At 42.0% G+C, this 19,356-nt stretch overlaps 2 protein-coding genes across 4 annotated transcripts in view; both read left to right on the forward strand.

Moving 5' to 3' along the window:
- LOC306840220 (protein jagged-2-like) overlaps positions 1-12,763 on the forward strand; it is a 56,912-nt gene extending 44,149 nt beyond the window's left edge. For 2 of the 3 annotated variants that reach the window (XM_079369339.1, XM_079369340.1), the window contains 8 exons: positions 41-68; positions 2,366-2,451; positions 3,687-3,800; positions 4,249-4,364; positions 4,502-4,765; positions 6,069-6,200; positions 9,471-9,630; positions 9,939-12,763. In XM_079369339.1, coding sequence (XP_079225465.1) covers positions 41-68; positions 2,366-2,451; positions 3,687-3,800; positions 4,249-4,364; positions 4,502-4,765; positions 6,069-6,200; positions 9,471-9,630; positions 9,939-10,453 — 1,415 coding nt within the window. In that variant the 3' untranslated portion in view covers positions 10,454-12,763. The remainder of the gene's footprint in view (positions 1-40; positions 69-2,365; positions 2,452-3,686; positions 3,801-4,248; positions 4,365-4,501; positions 4,766-6,068; positions 6,201-9,470; positions 9,631-9,938) is intronic. The other variant, XR_013781299.1, reaches the window with a different exon arrangement.
- Positions 12,764-15,627: 2,864 nt separating this feature from the next.
- esr2b (estrogen receptor 2b) overlaps positions 15,628-19,356 on the forward strand; it is a 98,069-nt gene continuing 94,340 nt past the window's right edge. The window contains exon 1 of the mRNA XM_079370264.1: positions 15,628-15,717. The gene's annotated coding sequence lies outside the window, so the exon portion shown is untranslated. The remainder of the gene's footprint in view (positions 15,718-19,356) is intronic.

Genomic DNA, 19,356 nt, shown 5'->3' on the forward strand with positions numbered 1-19,356 from the left:
TCTCTCTCTCTCTCTCTCTCTCTCTCTCTCTCTCTTGCAGATGTTGACGACTGCAACCCACATCCCTGGTAAGACAGATTCCTATTCCTCATTCCTCATATCATTTTGAAAGATTTAAGAAGAACTGTAATTTTTATACCATTTATGGACACTATTGGATGTGCCCGACAGTGATGAAGTTTGAAGTAGCTGTTTTGTGACATGTTGTTGAAACAAATGTTTTGATTCTCTTAACCTGATGTTTGAGTGACAGTGTTTTGGTATTCACCTTTTGATAGCCTGCACGTCTTTGATTGATCCTTTGGATGTGGAGACTTTCAGTAAAGCATCTCCACAGATGAAGTCATTCTCCTCTACAGTTTTCATGAAGTTTGTTGTTTGTTTTGGTGCTGAAATGGGCTATTTTCTCCCTTATGTAACTGTTAGTTAAACCTGAACTCACTTGATCTTTAAGAATTGACTCAGCTGAACAGCCTTCAATTCTAAAGCCTCTTGATCGCTGCCGGGGCGGCAGCTTTGATCCTCACCTTCCTCATTGAACTCCAAACATTCGCTCAGTTAACATTTTCACAGACTCACTTTGGATAAACTCCAACAACTTGTGTTGCATTGTTTCGACCGGAGCGTTAGAGAAGTTACAGGGTTTCCCAGCTGCTCCCACACTTTGCTCTCATCCTGCAACTCCAATGTTTATGCTTTTTTTTCTTTTTATACTGATTTCCCCCCCAAAAAAATCTTTGCTTTGGTGTGTGCTGATCTTTTAATTGTTAAGTTGTGTATCGGACATTTTTGGATTTTAGACTGTTCTGAGACTCCTAAGATATTTACTGTACATGCACTATTTAAAGTGTTTTGTTTTTTTCACATTTTATGGAAGAAAAAAACAAAAATGTGTCAGTTGAATAAATCCATGAAGTCCTGCCAGCTTCTCTAGATCACAGAAGCTACACTGGACAAAAGCATCCCCCTCCTCCCCCTCCTCTGTCCTCTTCACCCTCCTCTACAATGACTGACAGGTGGATTAGCGGTGGTTTAGGTTTTAGGACGGGTGGGGGGGGGGGGGGTTGCAGGCAGGAGTGTGTGAAGAGACGCCCCTCTCACTATTCACCGGCCTCGACCTGGGGGTTGTTGTGAGAAGTGGAGGTGTTTGGGGGGGGGGGGGGGGGGGGGCTGACGGCTCAGTATGTGGTCAGCAGGGATTTACATATGAAGTCTGGACATTGATCTGGGATCAGCCTCAGCGTGCTGACACTCACAGACTCTGGAAACTCTGCGGGAATAGAAGTCTCAAAGTTTGTACCTCGAAGGAAAGAAATTGAGACCGACACCAAAGATCTCAATGAAATGGCCTCGCAGCTATTTGTATAGCAGTGTAGTATTAAGTCTGTAGTGAGTTGTAGTTGTTCGGGCTGCAGAAAAACCTGAAAGACGTATTTACATTTGGGTCTGTGTGAAGAAAAACTCTGTAAAGATAAAAAACAAAGACAGGACCTGCTGGAGTCACCAAATAGGGGATTTCTTCATTTCCCAATAAAAACACTACTACAGTAGTAGTTACGTCCTCACAATGCCAAAATAGTCCACATTCTAATCAGAGCAATTACAAAAATGTGGCTGTATGTCAAAGAAGTTAAGTGTACAGTATGTAGCTTAGTGGAGAAGATGTGACACGGGTAAAGGTTTGAATTTCAGCAGGATTTTAGGTTGACGAGTCAAACATATGGCAGCCATTTTTACACAGCGGAACCCTTTTTTGAACTTTTATTTTGGAGCCTATGGGACAAGTAACTGAAATCAGACTGAAATATATACTCAAACGGAGACAGATTCAGGGCTGAAGGACGTTACCTAAGAATCGAACAGCCGACAAAATGCATACAAGACAGCAGCTTAAGCTTTAAAACAAAACTCCCATGAGGTGCATTTTAGTCAGAAGAAAAGACTCTTTCTTCTTTTGGAGGTAGCTTTCACTACATTTAAGTTTGTTAAGATGTTCCTCCCAGCAGAGGTGGTGTAATGCTTCTGTAATAGCTACTTTATTGCTGTATCTACTCGCACAATCGTTCTGATCATGCTTACTATACGTTGGAGCATTCCATGATTGTTTTCATGACGATCAGATGACATGTTTTCACTCGTTGCCGATACAACGATTTCTCCTTTCACATTGTTGATACTCTTCACTGCTAGTTCTATAACTGATTTATCGCTTTGTTTGAGGCCACCTGCATAGAGACGGCAAGAGTTTTTTTCCCTCAGGAAAGAAATTTGAAGAAACATCAAAAGGCACTGTTGTTTTCAGCCTGTCCCTGAGCTGCAGTGAATTCATGTTTTTTTTTTCTTTTTTCTTTTTTCCTTTCTGCAGCTACAACGGCGGCCTCTGTGTCGATGGTGTGAACTGGTTTCGCTGCGAGTGCGCTCCAGGATTCGCCGGACCCGACTGCCGCATCAGTGAGTCCCTGGGAACCGGAGGGGGAGGCGTGTGGAGGGGTCAGGTGGGCGGGGGATCAGAGGTGAAAGGCCGTGGCAGGGGGAGCGTGAGCCGATTGTTTCAGGGCGACAGATTAGGAAGCCTTTTAGGAAGACGGTCTTAACCTCTCCCCTCCACGCTGAGCCCAGGTCAGAGCTGGGGTTCGTCAGACGGGTCAGCGGGCTCTCCCGCGGCTTTCTGGGAGAAATCTCTTCAGAAAGGCCTTTTCAGAAGCAGAGTGTCATCCAATTGAAGCGTTTCGGACCAAACTTCTGAAAAAAAAAACGCCTTTGTGCAGAAATCGATTCTCAGAGTTCCATCACTTGTTGAAGATGTTTGAATGTAACGCTCAGATCCCTCAAGGCTCAGTTTTTTTTTTCTCAGCTTAAGTGAAGCTTAAGAAAGAGAAACACTTTAAACGGATACAAAGAATCCAAGTAAGACGAGTGAAATGTTCAAATTAGGAGGAATCCAAATAGTTCAGTCTCATCAGCCGTACAGCAAACTCTATTCATTCACTTCAAATAAGAGATGAGATTTTTTTTTTTAAGTGGGGTAAATTGATGTATCAGCTTACACGACATTATCTGACAGTATTGGTCCTGTTGACAGACTTCCTGCCCATCGGCTACATTGTGCCTTGTCGACATCAGCAGTTGTCAGTAGCCGATGTTTATCTGTTCTGCGGTGTCACTTAAATGCTGGAAAGCTCACGTACCTCACTGCGGAATCAGAAAAAGTTCCCCCCTCCCCCCGCCTCTCTTGTCTGACAGGGATAGTCTCCTGCTGTGAGGTGCATGTGTAAACAGACAGCCGAGCGGGATTTCAGGAACAGTCCTCCTGAAGTTCTCGAGACATTTTTCAGGAGCGCGTAAAAACATTTTTAAAAAAATGACGACGATCAAATGTGAAAGAAAACGTCTGAGAGTTTGCGAGACATTTTCCAGCGACACCGCAAGAAGAGGGACAACTACTAATTCTTTAAAAACAAACGACCTCAAAGCTCACTTAATGAAAAAAAAACAGACTCAAAGACGGTAAAAAAAAAGAAACAAACGACAATAATAATTATTTGAAACATGCGTATCGTGACGGCCATGAGTTTCCAAGTCGCTGCGTCTCGGACAACAAGTTTCTGAAAACTCTCACCCAGTCCCAGGACTTAAAATGTCTTTGCAGACTGCCGGTGTGACACGTGTTTTTTTTTCTCCTACAGACATAGACGAGTGCCAGTCGTCTCCTTGTGCCGAGGGTTCCACCTGCATGGATGAAATCAACGGCTACCGCTGTGTTTGTCCTCCAGGATACGCCGGAGCTCGCTGCCACGAGTGTGAGTGCCATGAAGCCGAGTTCTTGGAATTTGATGCCGTTGTTGTTATTCACTTTACTTGAGTTAAAAAAAACGAAGAAAAAAAAAAAACAATGATGTAATTTCATGGCAGGAGGTTCGCTGCTTGTATTTCTGTCAACCTGCACGCGATGCAGCCTACCAGTGGCTGTAGTGAAGGGAGTATCTGTCATAAGTTATGAGATCAGATTTGCCATTTTAATTCAGCACAAGCAGCTGTCGACTCACTTTTTTTTCAGCACCTTTAATTAGTAGACAGCAGAACTTGTGGTGTTTGCCACAGTTAATGTGAGCACAGGAGAATGACTTAAAGGCGCTAATAAAGATCTGTAATAAACATTGAAGTCATTGTTATGGGAAGTGTTGTGGTTTTTAAGGCTTAATAAATGGAAAAGACCAACAACTGAAAACTCTTTGATATTCTTTCCAGTCATCGGTCTTGGAAAGTCTTGTCGTCATGCCGGGTTGCAGTTTCCTCACGGCAGTCGCTGGGAGGAGGATTGCAACGCCTGCCAGTGTGTCAACGGATACGTCCGCTGCTCCAAGGTCAGACACGCGCAACGGTCTTTTCATTTGACCAAAACACACACGTGTACAAAGACGAACCCATCACCTCTCTACTCTGTGTCTCGCATTTCCTGTTTTTTTTTTTTCTTCTAATCACTCGAGCCATGTCCCTCCAGGTGCGTTGTGGTCGTCGGCCATGTCTCCTCCCCAAAGCTCTGCCTCCTCCTGCGGACGCAAACCCTTCGTCCTGCCCTGGAGGTCACGAGTGTGTGGAGCATCAGTTCCTCACCTGCTTCTCGCCGCCATGTCACCAGTGGGGTGTGTGTTCGACGCCGGACCCCCCGACGCCTCTGCACACGCAGTGTGAGCCCAACAGCGGTTACCTTGACAACAACTGCGCTCGCATTACGCTCATCTTCAAAAAAGACAAAGTGCCGCAGGTGAGAGACTTTCTATATTTACATGATGGTAAAAAGTTTTATCTGAAGTGTTATAGAAAATACATTTTGGGGTATCATTGATTTTAAAAATATATATATTTTACCAAACTGAAACCAAAAAAGGACGGGTTTGAGCACTTGAATCTCAGTTTTGAACAAAGGGAAACGGATTTAGCTCCACAGTTTCTGAGTATCTTAATTCTCCAATCTACTCAGGCCGTATTAAGGAAATGTGGAATAATTAGAAGAGGAAAAATTGAGCCTAGCTATAAAGGAAATGATGGGTGGCACACTCTGCTTTAACACTTACAGCTATATTTAAAGTGTGACACTGGAGACGCGACGCTCTGTGGTTTTGATATCACATATCAAAGCATGACTTTGAATGCACAGGGTGGGGGACTGTTTTGAATTTCCAGACAGACATTTTATCAGGCCTGATAGAGCTGCTGCTGAGAAGACCGTTAAAAACATCAGCAAGCCATATTTATGACCCCCTCTACTTTTTCCTCTTTGTGGAAAGGTAAAGTCAGACACAATTAGGTTTGAGCTAATATTCCTCCCACCGCGGTTTGATGAACATTAAACACTCTGGAGTGGATGGAAAGGGAAATAAAAACGCTTCGATGCAAAAGAGTGTAAAGATTGACTTTGAAGCTTTTACATGCATCATAGAAAATCTCCATAGAGACATCGTGAGCTTGTCATTTCTGGACAGTGATAAAGAAAAATCTCGGCGCCAAGGAAAAAGTCAGAGAAATGTCTCATTTTTTTTAATTTGGAGGGCTAAAAATTCTTATTAAAAAAAAAAAAAACGTATCTAGAGTACCTCAAGATGAAATATCCGTTATAGACTCTAAGGGCACATGTCACTGGAATGGATAAGGAGTTTTACTCAGTCTGATTGAGACATTAAAACAGCATCTATATGGTATACTGTCACTCAGCATTACAGATGCATGCTGTCTGAAAACAAGCCTGAATTTTACCCATCTTGTAATGCCTGATGGTTTGTCCTTGTTTACTACTGTCGAATAAAACCTGAACCGGCCCCCCCTGCAGCAGATCTGGATCAAGTTTTATGAATGGAAATTAATCTATTACTCTGACAAGATACTGATCTGAGATCTGAGCCTGACTCTCTCCTGCTGGGCAAAGATTGTCTGAATGTGAAACAGACTCAGGAGGAATTAGAAGCTGATTGTTCCTCGCCAGCAGTGCAGATACTAATCTGTTTCATCCTCGCTTGTGTGTGTGTGTGTGTGTGTGTGTGTGTGTGTTTTCGTGCGTGTGTGTGTCACAGGGCACCACCGTGGAGAACATCTGCTCCGAGCTGAGGTACCTCCCCGTGACTCAGACGCTGGCCGAGGAGCGAGGGCTGCTTATCCTCTGTGACTTGTCCTACACCAACGGTGATGCTGTGGAGGTTGCCATGGTGATTATTGCATCCAAACACACACGCATACCTGTTAACCTACAAACAAACACTACATTGTATTATATAATTGGCCCTTCAAATGGACTGTCTCGGGTACAGCCGAATGCTTCCATGGAGTTTGACACTTTTCACCTACTGGCTGTTTGTGAACTGCGTTTCCTGGGACAGAACGATCCCCATCAATTCTTTATTTCCATCAGTGTCGTTGTACAACAGTTAATGACCCGAGTTTCCCCCACCGTGCTTTTGTTCAAGTGAGTCTCCTGACTCTTTTGTGCACCTGGCTTTCTTGAATCCCCTGCAGGCTGAGGTATTTTTCATTCTTCTCTCTCTCTCTCTCTCTCTCTCTTTGTCTTCCTGATTCCTCACTCTGTCTTGGACCTGCGAGTTTCTCAAATTTTGTGTGTAAAACTGTGTTCGAGAGAGCGACAGAATTCTGGCCGGTGAACAAGCCGATGAAACAACAAACAGTCACCTGTGGATTTCTCTGCTGCTGCCTTCTCTCTCTCTCTCTCTCTCTCTCTCTCTCTCTCTCTCTCTCTCTCTCTCTCTCTCTCCCTCCCTCTTCTCCGTCTGCTTTGGTAAATCACACTTTATTTGTCGCTGAAAATCGTTTCCACTTTGTCGAGTCCAGTTTAATCCGTTTTTTTTTTTTCTATTTCAAGAGTAAGAAAAGGAAGAGGGAGAGGCCTTTTGGAGCTTTTAACATCTGGATGAGATTTAGTTTTTTTCTGCTGGGACACCTTGCTGATCTTTGTCTACTGTATGCTCTCCCTCCTTCTTCTTCCTCTGACATCTTCTTTTCTTTTTCTTCTTCTGCCCTATAAATTTTATGTTTCCTGCTCTTATTTGCTGTCTACTCTTTTTATCTATCGCTGTTTTTGGGGGGGTTTTTTTGTTTTTAAACCCTCTCACTCATCTTTTTTTCTTGTCTTTTTCTCTCCTTCTGTGTCTCTTGGCCACCCAGACTCAGAGGGGGGAATAAGTCACTTCTGGGCTCTAAGCTCGTAATGGAAGGGGATTACTTCATACTCCTCTGATGTTTGCAGGCTTGTTTTGAGCGACAGATACAGGAAAAGGAGTGGTGAACGTGACATCCACCCAAACCCTACAAACAAGACTTTCATTTAAACATAAACTTCACTCCCACTTGCTGTCATCTCCTTTTCTCGCAAAAATGCCAGTATTTGTTTCCCAGTGTGGGTAAAATCTTTATAATGTCGTCAAGTGTGGCCACTCCTCAGCCGCCGTGTCGTGCCTGTTTATTCTCTCTAAATGGCTCTGGGTGTGTTTGTAAATCCCTGAAGCTGATCAGCGGGCTGCTCTGCTGCGAGGCCTCCAAACTGAGCAGGAAACAAGTGGTTCAATATGTCTCAGTGTGTGTGTGTGTGTGGGACAGATAGAGGAGGGATGATGAGGGATGTCAGCGTTAACGCATTCATTATTTTAAAACACATTAATCCCGTGATTTTTTTTAGATTCACTCCACCTTTCTTGTGGTGGATATGTTGGAAATAAAAAAGAATCAAATTCAGAAAATAGCGTACATGCCTTATGGATGCAGGTTTAATAAATATGATGAAAGTTCTACTCATGTTTACCCAAAGCTGGCTTAAAGGTTTGAAGCATTTACTGAGTATAATTCTGCTGTTTCAACATGTGACAAAAGTTCATTCAGAACTTAACATTGTTAATGTTGACTGGTGTGGAACATCCACACCTACAGACTGTCAGTCGCAATCAATCACAGGCGGATAACAGTGCCCCATTTGAACTGTTAGTAAGTTATTCTTTAAATCGTGATAGTAATAAGTTCTGCCTGAGAATTAGAAATGAGTGAAGGTTAGAGAGAGTCAATCCGTCATACTTTCCGATATCCGGCCTGACCAAGTCGAAGAGGATGGACAGTTCATGAATGTGAGAAAGCAAAACATTTGGAGAGGCCCCAAATTCTGAAGAAAGTCGTGGGAGGAAGAGGTTTCAGATGCCAAACACTGAGTTTAAAGCAAATTGATGTCTTAGGGAGTCATTATGGGATTCTTTGTTCGCTCTCTGCTTGTGATCTGTAAATCCATAGACGGTCAACGGTGAACAAACAAGAAGAAAAAAACAACATAAAATACCCCTAAAAACACAACTGAGTGAACACAACAAAGGAAATGCAGCGCCTGTGGGAATCACTTTGAATGCTATAGTTCAGAGGTGGACACTCATTCTTGTGTTGCTGTGATGCGGCCTGTCAATCAGCTTGGGGGAGGGGTTAGAGGTGTGTGAATGAGCTGCTGATTTCCTCAGGAGAAGAAAAGAGGAGTGTTTGTCTCGGGCTGAGCAGGGAGCACAGCTGGCCTGTTCTCTATTGTTTGTCCTAATTGAACTGCACAGCACACCGCTAATCCCCCTCTGCCCCCATCACCTCCCTGCTCTCACCCTCAGCACCTTATTAGGCAATTAACTCCACCCTCTGTGGTCTCAGCAGGAGGGTCCGCAGCCTGCCAGATGTTAGGATGGGAATCTCTTTTATTCAGACACATGAATGTGTGGTTTTTTTCTCTCTCTCTTGTTGTTGTCCTGAATTGCCTCGAGCACGACTCAGACCATTTGGCAAATGAGGACTTTTTTCTTTCTCTACTGTACCGGTTAAATCCGGTTAGTCTCTTTCTTCACTTGACTTTAAGCTAGCTTTAAGGCTGCACCAATTTTAAACGAATCAGCTGCTCTTTACATTTTTGATTTCCATTTCTCAAATGGTAATAGATTTTATATAATAATTTAAAAATCTTGAACAACAATTAACTACATCTAACAAATAAACAAAATAACTCGATTCTTTGCACTACGTCTGTTTCATTGTTTCGTTTTTTGAATTCAGTCTCTGATTATCCTTAAACTACTCAAAAAAGGCCCCCATTGGATGATGACGTCAAATAAGTTCTTGCTTAACCAATCACAGCCCGACATCGAATATAAACTAATTAAACAGATTTTAAAGGAGTCATTTTATACCCTATAATAGTTAAAGCTCCAGTGAGGGACTTTTGATTTGGGTAAACTTTTGCGTCCCCTGTGGTCAAAATGTTACGTCTTCCATTCATTGTGAAACTATGCAGAGGAGAAATGGAGCAAAATGAACATGAACATAAATAAGCAACCTTCTCTCTTGTGGTCATATTTGTTGTTTTTTAGTGTCATTGTTGAAGCAAAACAAACACACATCTGACCTCCATCTTTCTTCCCCCCCTCCCTCCCATTCTCTCTTCATCCGTGCAGTCCTTCGAGCAGGATGGGCGTTCCAAGGACAGCGATCGTGGTCAGATCCAGAAAGCAGCCAGCACCATCATTGGTGCCTTGTCCAAACGTCACAACAGCACCGTCATGCTGGCTGTGGTGGAGGTCAAAGTAGAGACGCAGGTGGAGTCGCCGCCTGTTGGTAAGTTAAATGTGTTTAGTTTGTTTAATGGGGAATGATACATTGGCTGATAAAAGTCGCAGTTAAAGTAGCATTTATGGTTTTGTGGTTGTCATGTGAACAAAGCGATAGCCAATTGGGAAACGAGTAGGACAACTTTAGCAAATCTATTTTACCGATGTTACCTAAAGTTGTGCTGTGACATGTACAGGCCCATGTTCATCCATAGCTCTTCAGGTGTAGGGTCTCTCAAGTTTTAAACATCTGTTTGATTTAAAAATCTTCAAGTTTGTGCCAGGATTAACACGTCCTTTGGTTTTCCCCTTAAGGTTACTTGGTCCCGGTCCTGTGTGTGGTCTTCAGCATCCTCTGGATCTTCTGCATTGTCGTCTGCGTCTGGTGGAACCGTAAGAGAAAGAAAGAGCGCGAAAGAGCGAACCGATCCGAGGACACCACGGTCAACAACCAGCTGGAGCCGCTGCGGAGCAACGCCCTCAAGGACAACCGCGACAAAGACATTCAGTACGAATGCAAGAAACTGATGGGCCCCTCGGACAGGACGTGCGACGGGGCGGAGGGCGAGGAGGATGGGGAGCAGGAAGGGGAGCAGGAGGAAGACGAGGAGAGGGCGCTGGGCATGGGGGAGAAGTGCCCGCCGCAGAAGTGCTCCATAGCTGTGGCAGTGCAGGACAGGGGGATGATGGGAAAGGGAGGGGTGATCTGCACGTCACGCAGCGGACCAGTCAAGGCGCCGCACCGGACGGCGTACAGCCCCAAAGACAACCGGTGTAAAAACCTGAACGCCGCCAAGCTCAGCGAGGACGTTAAAGACCAATATGTATGAGCACTCGAGATCATGAAAACAAACTGCAATGTCTTCAACGTCACTGACTTTTGAATCTTAAAAGCACCAAAAGTGAAGATTACAGATGCTTTAATTTTCTATTTTAATTTGTCACACTTTATTTAACTTTTTCATCTTCAGCATGGAGGCTTCTTTTACCAAAAAACATTATAAAACCAAGAAAACTACAGAAAAAAAGAACAACAATGAACACTGCTGGATTTCTGGATTTCAGTTTCACACGTCTGGAATCAAGAAGATCTTTTTTATTTTTCCATCGCTCTTGATTATTTTTCTGTTTACGGACTGATTTTCAGTTTTCCCCTTTTTAAAAGAACAAACACCAACCTTGTTTTGGACCTTGGAGATCTGATTGACCGTCATCGGCTGGCAGCTGTTAACATTGTTTCTACTGTTTGGTGCATTTAGTTCCTGTCTGCCTTAGCCCAAACCTGCGGGCCTTTTCTACACTGTCTTCATATTTTGTCTTTTTATAAAGAAAAAACCTTTACAAAAAAAAATGTATTATTTCCATTCAAGTCCTTGAAAGTGGGCACAGAGAATCCACTGTTTGATAGCTGGCATGAGCATCTTCTGTTTACATTCACAAACATCTTTTCCATTTTGTGTTCAGGCTTAAAGGTTCGTACGTAAATCCTTTTCAGATAACTCTTCCTACAAGTCTACAGATTTCTTTTTCAGTATTTTATTTGGTAGAAAAGTGCCTTCAGCCCTTATTTTTCTCCGTTTCTCTTCTCCTAAAGAGTTTATGCAGATTCAAAACACATATAAAGGGAAAGATGTCCTCGTACTAACTCTTCATACCCTAGGAAAGGTTATTTTCTTTGCGATGTACATTTGTAAATATGAAAAAAAAAATGGCTGTTTATATTTGAATTTAGTAACTTAAGTGATGCTTTGTATCATAGTTATTCAAAAAAATAAGACTGTTTTTGAGCTTGTTGCTTTTTTTTATGATGTCATTCCGTTTATTTGTGTCTCTGACAGGTTTGTTTTACAGATTTTCAGACTGTAAGGTTTCACTGAATCACGAACATCACTTTCAACAGAAAACAGAATCATGATTGTCTTTGTTTTTGTGTGTGATATGATTATTTGTTCAAGCTGTAAGAATCCAAACACAGAGTTATTACAAATTTCAACACTGTGGGTGTTTTTTAGGAACCTCCTAGCCTTGTTCATTTGATTGTAGGCTTAGGAATGCAATTTTATGCTTTTGTGGATTACGAACGATCTCTAAGAATTCATCTCTATTTACATTTAAGTTTTCTGAGGGTTCAAAATATGTCAAAGTCTATCATCACCTACAATTCAGGTTATGTGAGCTTTTATGTTCGACGGTTCTATGGGAGATTACTTTAGTTACATTCGAGGTTACACCCTTATTTCTTTCTTTGTTCACTTTAAACATTAAACACAGTTAGCTACTTTACAGTGAGTCACATATTAAGATGTACGAGAAGTTCATTAATTGTTGCCACTTCTGATAGTTCCAATGTTGCTTAAATAAAGATGCCTGTCCTTATCTTTGTTTCTTTTAACATTTTCTATCCCTCCTAAAATCTTGGGACTTTAAACTGGTAAAATCAGAAGTTCTGTGGGGCTCTGCTACTGTGCCTTATCCATTACTTGCTTTTAATTCGGGATTCCAAACGGCACAAAATAAAGTATCCCTGGACTGGGTTGGCGAGTCAGGTCTTAAAAGTTATAATTAACAGTTTTACAGTCTGTTGACAGTGGAGATGCCTCTCAGGGCAGCACGGACCCCTTCATAAAAGAGATAATCAAAAGTGTGTGTTTTGAATGAGAATCTACTCACAGTGGATGAGTGTGTATCCTAAGTTTCCCTGTTAGCCCCGCCTATTCTTGTTTTTCAATTCTGGTCTAATGAAGGGAACAAGTTCTGTTATTGTTGATGTTGTTGACTGTTGTAGTTGTTGTTCAGTGTTTGTTAAGAGTCTGTTTCTGCACTAAGAACACACAGGAAGAAAGACAAGTTCAGCATTACCTGCACAGTGGTAGTGACGAAATTAGTTCAGATATTGTTACTATATGTGGATGATATTATGTTTTCAATATGTTATGTTTTTGTTTGAAATACTGATGCAAATCATGTTAAGCCCAAAATTCATCTTTTACATTGTGTTAGCCCCACAGGAAGGGCTGAATGTGCAGAACATTGTAATTATTTTGTACAAACTTTGGTGAAAGTCTTGGTTTGTTAGTGGATTTTTTTTTTTGTTTGTTCTTAGAACAATCCTATTATTTATTAAAGTATTTTATACCAAAGTTTATTTTGTTGTGTCCTTCTTTATGTTCATTACTATGAGACAAAAGTGTTGGTCTGTAATCATTGTCCTCTGTAAGACCCCCTTTAATAAACCCTGCCCCCTCTTAGTGGGGCTAATGTTAATGCTATGCCTGTCAAGCTTTCATTAGACCCTCAAAAATGACAATAAAAACAATCAGAATTTGTTGATATTTTGAAGTAATCGGTGCTTAGTTTCAGACAGAGGCTCACATTCACTAAAAGACTGACTTATAGTTTTACTGCCAGACATTAATGTTTCTTGTTGCTCGGCTAGCTAAAGTCCAGTCGGTTTTGTGTTCAATTGGTTGACAATTGCTGAGCTTTCTTTCAGAAGTCTTCAGCTGTCATAATGACAGTCAGACACAGAAGGGTGTTAAATATTGATGTGTCAACAGGAAACAAAATTTACCACAGGTAAATATAGCAGGTCAAGCTAACAGATTAAGACAAACCAAAATGTTATCTCTGTCAGTTGTATTACTTTGTTGAAGCTTCAAACAATACATTTTAACTCTTTAGCTTGATGTACAATTTGCAATGGTCGAATGTATAGGCTGTTAGCGCATTACACATCTCTACTGTGTTTTATTTATAAAAAATAGAATATGGACAAATATATATATATATTTTTTACTTGCTATGATACTTGTATTTGAATATATTTTCTGAATATCTAGGCCTGCAGTCTGCAGGTAGCGAATCTGCCTCCCGGCTCATTTAGCGCCAATCCAAAAAGGTGAATCCTTGGCATGCCTCCATCTGGCCCTTTATGACACTGTGGGAAATGATTAACATTAGCCCTCTCTGCATGAAAGCCTTCCAGCAGCTGTGTTGGATATCCATAATGCTTGGTGAGACGTTATGTGCCGTGCTGTGTGTTCATTAACCCGGCAGTTGTTTCGGGAAGAATGGGAAACGTGTCTGGAATCCTGGATGGCCAAGCGCTCAGGTCACATACTATGCATGTACAGTGCATGATGGCTGACCTACTTGGAGAGAGGAACAATAAAAGAGAAGGAGATGGTAGAGTAGTGGAAGGAGGAAGGGCCAGTGGTGGTGTTGGGATCGCGTGTCATTCTACAATGCAGTGTGTAAACTGATACCAGATTCCTACAGGAGCTGGTTATAGTGAAGGCTGTCCACGCAGAGGTTTTTTTTTGCATGTCGCATGTTGGTCATCACAGAGTGTTACAGTGAAACAATGAAATAGTACTGTAACAGCCAAAAAGTGTTCAGTATTCAAGCACTCAACTGATATTCAGGGGGGAAAAGTTATAATAATGATGCTACTAAGTTGAGGTTGGTGGTAGACATATAAACATATTTTATTGTTTGCTATTTTCAGGTGTTCTCATTTACATTGGGACATTTTGTTACATCGCATGACCTCTTGGAACAGACACATTTACTTGTGTGTAATTGTGTCTCACTGATGCCAAAGACTTCTGGTTTCATTGCTCCCAAATTCAGAAACATATGTGTCAATGAACAATTAAGTGGTCAAACATTTATCCAACACGTGTTAGCATCAATGGGATTCACTGTCATGGTTTTGTTTTGGATTTCTGAGTATTAATTTCTTGTTTTGTTAAGTTCTTATTTCCCTGTGTTTCCCTGTGTCTAAGTGTTTTGTAGATTTAGATTATAGTTCTAGTCTTCAGTGTGTCCTGTGTTAGCTTGTGTCCTTCTATTTTGTATGTAATATTGTGTCCTGTTTTACTTGCATGTTTAGGTTTCATAGTTTAGTGCTTCTTAGTTTCGTCTTTAGTGTTTCCTGTTTTAATTTGTAGTATTCCTCAGTGTTTCAGGTCGTGTTCGTTGCTCCTCTGTGTTTCCCTTCTGTCTGATTGCCCTGATTGTCCTCACCTGTGTAACCAGTCTCACCTGTGTCTGATTACCCGGTGTCTATTTAGTCTCTACTTTTCTTCTCCTCTGTGTCAGTTCATTGTGTTTCTTGTCTGTTGTCAGATGGTTCCTTGTGGTCCCTGCGCCTGTATTTGTTTTTTGTTTGTTTGTCTTGGATTTATTTTTGAAAAGTAAGTTGAGTTTGCCTTTTTCTAGTTTAAATAAATATGTTTTGTGTTTCCTGCAATTGGGTCCCCCTCCCTGTTTATTCAACCAGTGATCTGTGACAGGCATGTGTCATGTCTGTACACAGACTGCACCAGTCAGTTCCCCAGTGGGGCCAACACATAAAAAAAAAAAAAAAAAAAAGCTTAGATCTGCTATTGAATCAACATTCTTCAAAAGATCACTGCATTTTAAGATTATTTGCCATATCTTCGGTAATGTTTATTCTAAAATAGCTTAATCCCCAATTGTATACTAAATAAATAAATTAGCTAGTTCTGTAATTGTACATAGATTTTGAAGGAGACCTCTTTGGCGTGGAACAGTAAACACATGGTAACGCATTGGATTCTGATCCCCTTCCACTTTTTTGAGCTTACTTTTTTTTATCATTTTGCCTTCATTGGACATGGCAGCTGAAGATAGACAGGATATAATAGGAGGAGAATGTTGGGGGTAGATGTATATATCAAGTGGATGGGCTTGGAGTCAAACCGGCAACAGATGCGTGGAAGACTGTAGCCTTTGTATATAGGGCAACTGAGCTCAACCAGCACCCCATCCCCTTCATCTTAAATCCAACTACATGCCTGAACAACACCAACTGCAGTGTAAAGCTTCATGACAGAACATTATGGTTTTCACGCTCCATTGACGCTCGTTCTCTTGGGAAATTTAAACGACTGAAACAAAGCCGTCTCCACAGTGACATACATGCTTAGCTTGATGATTAACTTAGAATCTCACTTCTTTCTGCAGACAGACAGACGACTCACTGCAGCGGATAATCTACCCAGAAGATGGATGGATGCCATGCCTCAATCACCAAGACTGCAGGATCAGTGGAGCCACCTGGTCTCAGGTAAGACTTGTTCACCACCAGAGCAAAGAATAGCAGATTCATTGTGTGTAACACACCTTTGGCACTTCAAACAGTCTGGTTGCTGCATTTACACAACTGAAAAAAAGTACTACAAGTACTTGAGCATAAAAGTTGTCGTACTTAAATGTTTTTTTTAATAGTACTTTCTTGTGTCTGTCCAGGGTTTATTGCACTAACATTTTCAGTTGTATAACATGTTAACACCTCTTCATAACACCTCAAACATTAGGCTGAGATAGCAGCAGTGGGTGAGGTTAGGTCACCATCACACGGGTATCCGTGCGGTGCCAGCCTTGTCGGGGGTTTCGCAGTAAAATCCGAGGTATTCCCTGACCTGCTGCTCTGGCGCCACTCAGCCTCTAAACACAATGAGCCAGATATAATGAAGGCGGGGAGGCTCAGTGACTTTCCCCTGCCTCCTCGTGCTTTGCTTCTCTCACACACACACACACACACACACACACACACACACACACACACACACACACACACACACACACACACACACACACACACACACACACACACACACACACACACACACACACACACACACACACACACACACCATGTCTCGACACTTGCACAGACCTCACACACACACACACACACGCACACACACACCTGTTTTCAGCAGATCACCATCAGCCTTCTTTAGTCTCACACACTCTAGTGATGATGAAATACAGCGACAACTACTGCAGCTGGACCGGGTCCCTGTGCGTGTCTGTAACCTGCTCACGTCCAGACACTGCTCCAGACCACATCGCCTATTAATAAGCACAGACTGGTGCTCGTGTTATGTTTCCATTTAGATGGCCTTTTCTGGCGGACTTCTGTATTATAAATGTACAAGTAATAGAAACTTTTTGACGTGTTATTAACGTCTTCATGCTACTGACACTCAGTAGAATTTCAGAATAAAGCACCTGACGCAGAGTGATGAGATGTTTTACAGAGCAACATACCTGCTGGGCTCCCAAGCTCATCACATCTACATGCTCTACGTTCATTTTGAGTCAACTCGCCTCAAGGAGCTGCTAACCTTCAAAGAATTTAATTTGTGTAGGTGTCTGAAGTTGAAAATTGATTTGTGACCCTGACAGCCGAATGAGTTTCTGGAAAGCTCTCTCAACATTTCACAACTAATATACCAGTCGGAAGTGTTAGGAAAGAGCCCGGGTTCGACAGCATGTGAGGAGGAGTGGAGAGAACACTTGCACATGGATACAGGGAGGGAAGTAGGAATGCTCAGTGGAGCTACTGAGGACAGCAGGAGAGCTGGATTCCTCCTCGGAGCGACCACGCCTTAGCCTCTCTGCTGGCGGTGAGCCCTCTGTCTCCTCCCAGGGTTAGGGCCATGTCCACATGTTCAAACGGAGATGAAAGGCCCCCGGTAGGAAGGTTGTCGATGCCAATACCAACCGCCTGCCAAGTAAGCCCTGCTTAGCAGCGCTCTCCCAGATGTTCCTGACACTGAATATTCTGCTGTTCACCTCTCCCCGAGGACGAGGAGGGAGCCGCCGCTTGACCCCTTTACATCAAAGTGTGGAGGAGGACTCAAAACAACGAGCCCTTCCAGAGAGGAAAGACTCAAACGTGTGTGTGTGTGTGTGTACTGTGTATTGAATCGATGATTTAGGAAGGTAAGGGGTTGGTCAGGCCCCTCAGCAGAATAGCTGATGTCCTGTGGGTACGAATACAGAAAAGTCCAACAAAAATTCTTTGAGCCCAACCCGCATCCTTTTCTTAATAATCTCATCCATTTTGGATTGCATGTACATGCAGGGGACAGTTTGACTCATTTCTACAGAATCTGCTTCAAAGCCAGCGGTGTCAAGAAATACAAAATAAGATGATTTAACCTTTATTGATAACCCGTTGTGAGAAATTAGGTTGGTCAAGGGAGGTCTGGCTCGGAAATCAGCAACACAGAAAAACTCTTAAAAAACAAACAAACATAGAAATATAGATTTAAAAAAAGAGACATTTTAAAAAAAATCATAAATATAATCAACATTAGGATACAACCACCATGCACACAAAATGATGAGGTGGAGTCACAACTAATAGTGACCCTAAACAGGGTAAAGAATGTACTTTTAATGAAACGTCGGCCGGGAGTCTTGCCAGTCGACATTGACACACAGAGCACTGGGATGTCCGCCATTGTTTCTGCATTCCACCTACTCACGCGTGGCTATTGACGAGACTGTAATGCACGTGTGTAAGAGGAAATATTCTTTTACCAGTTTATACAAGTAATCTAAAACAAACATCCACAATACAAAAGCCTCCTGCTGTTGTCCAACTGTTGTCTTATATTTACGGCCTGAATTGTTGACCACTGGCGCTCCACATTCAGTGGACCAATGTGTCTTCTCTTCGCTTAAGCATTACCAACATACTACTAACTTGCTCACATGATAATACGCAAAGTCAGCTTCACAAATCTTGCACACGCAATCCTTCACTTTGCAGTGTTGAGGAGTAAATGCTCCCAAACTTTCAAAGATTTAGGATGGGACGCTATTTCATCAACCACTGCCATTAGGGACGAAGACCAGGGAGCAAATAAGAGATATGTGTTTAATCGTCTTCCTCACCTTTTCTATAACAAGCTGTGGCTTTTATTTTCACTTCCATTTCAAACTGCCCTGTCTGACTAATTCATTTAAAATGTGTGCTTTTGACATCGTGTCTGAGTGCAGAAAGTGAGACGCAGATTTTTTTTGAGCATCAGCTAATCAACTGTAGTTGAACTCTTCATTTCACCTCTGGGCAGTTTTTGTTGCTTTATCACATTATTTGACAAATGAACTGTGTGCACTAAAGATAACCATGTCAGCATATCCAGATAATGTGTTTTACAGTAACACAATAGGATCCACTTTCCCCCTTCCTGTTTGAACGTCTCCTCGGCTTTCATTAAGTGTGAGCAGTAAAACTCCGACATGAAACAGATCCAGTCCATTTGTTGTGATGAATAGGTGGATGAAATTTGGAATTATGGCGTTCCTTTTCTGAGTCGAGGCTTGTCTTTAAAATGTGTAGCCTTGGGTGGTTTGCATGTATGCTAGGCGTGTCGAATCCAACTCTTCAGATTTCAAAAGACATTGAAATGACTCAAACTTCCTGACCGAAATACTGAGGTGTATGAATTGTGCTCTTATACTCTTACTGCAAACTTAAATCATTAGTTCCAGCTGTTCTAATGTTTCCATAACATTAAGAAGTGTGTTATCAAGTTGTAATCCGACTTTCTAAACGTAGTTACTGAAAATGGAAAAAGTTGTATCATTCTTTTAATGAGTCAACGTGCAGAGGTGTATTGGGCAACCCAAAGTTATTTAGATATTAAGTGAAGGTTTTTATTTGTAGCTTGTTTTAGTACGAGTGCTTTCACACTTCCACAAAACACTTTGACATATTTCAGGAGTTATTTCCTTTTCTCTTAAATTACTCTCTCTTTCATCATGAACATGGGGGAGATGGCGGAGGTGAACTCTGGCTCTATCTTTATCATCTTGCTCACGACTTTTCTTCTCTCTTCTCTCCACCCAGGAGAGTAATAAGTCGCTGTTTGTATATATGTACTGTATGTATGTGAGCTCCCAT

The sequence above is a fragment of the Symphodus melops genome (assembly GCF_947650265.1).
Source record: "Symphodus melops genome assembly, chromosome: 19".
In the NCBI taxonomy this organism is placed as follows: domain Eukaryota; kingdom Metazoa; phylum Chordata; class Actinopteri; order Labriformes; family Labridae; genus Symphodus; species Symphodus melops.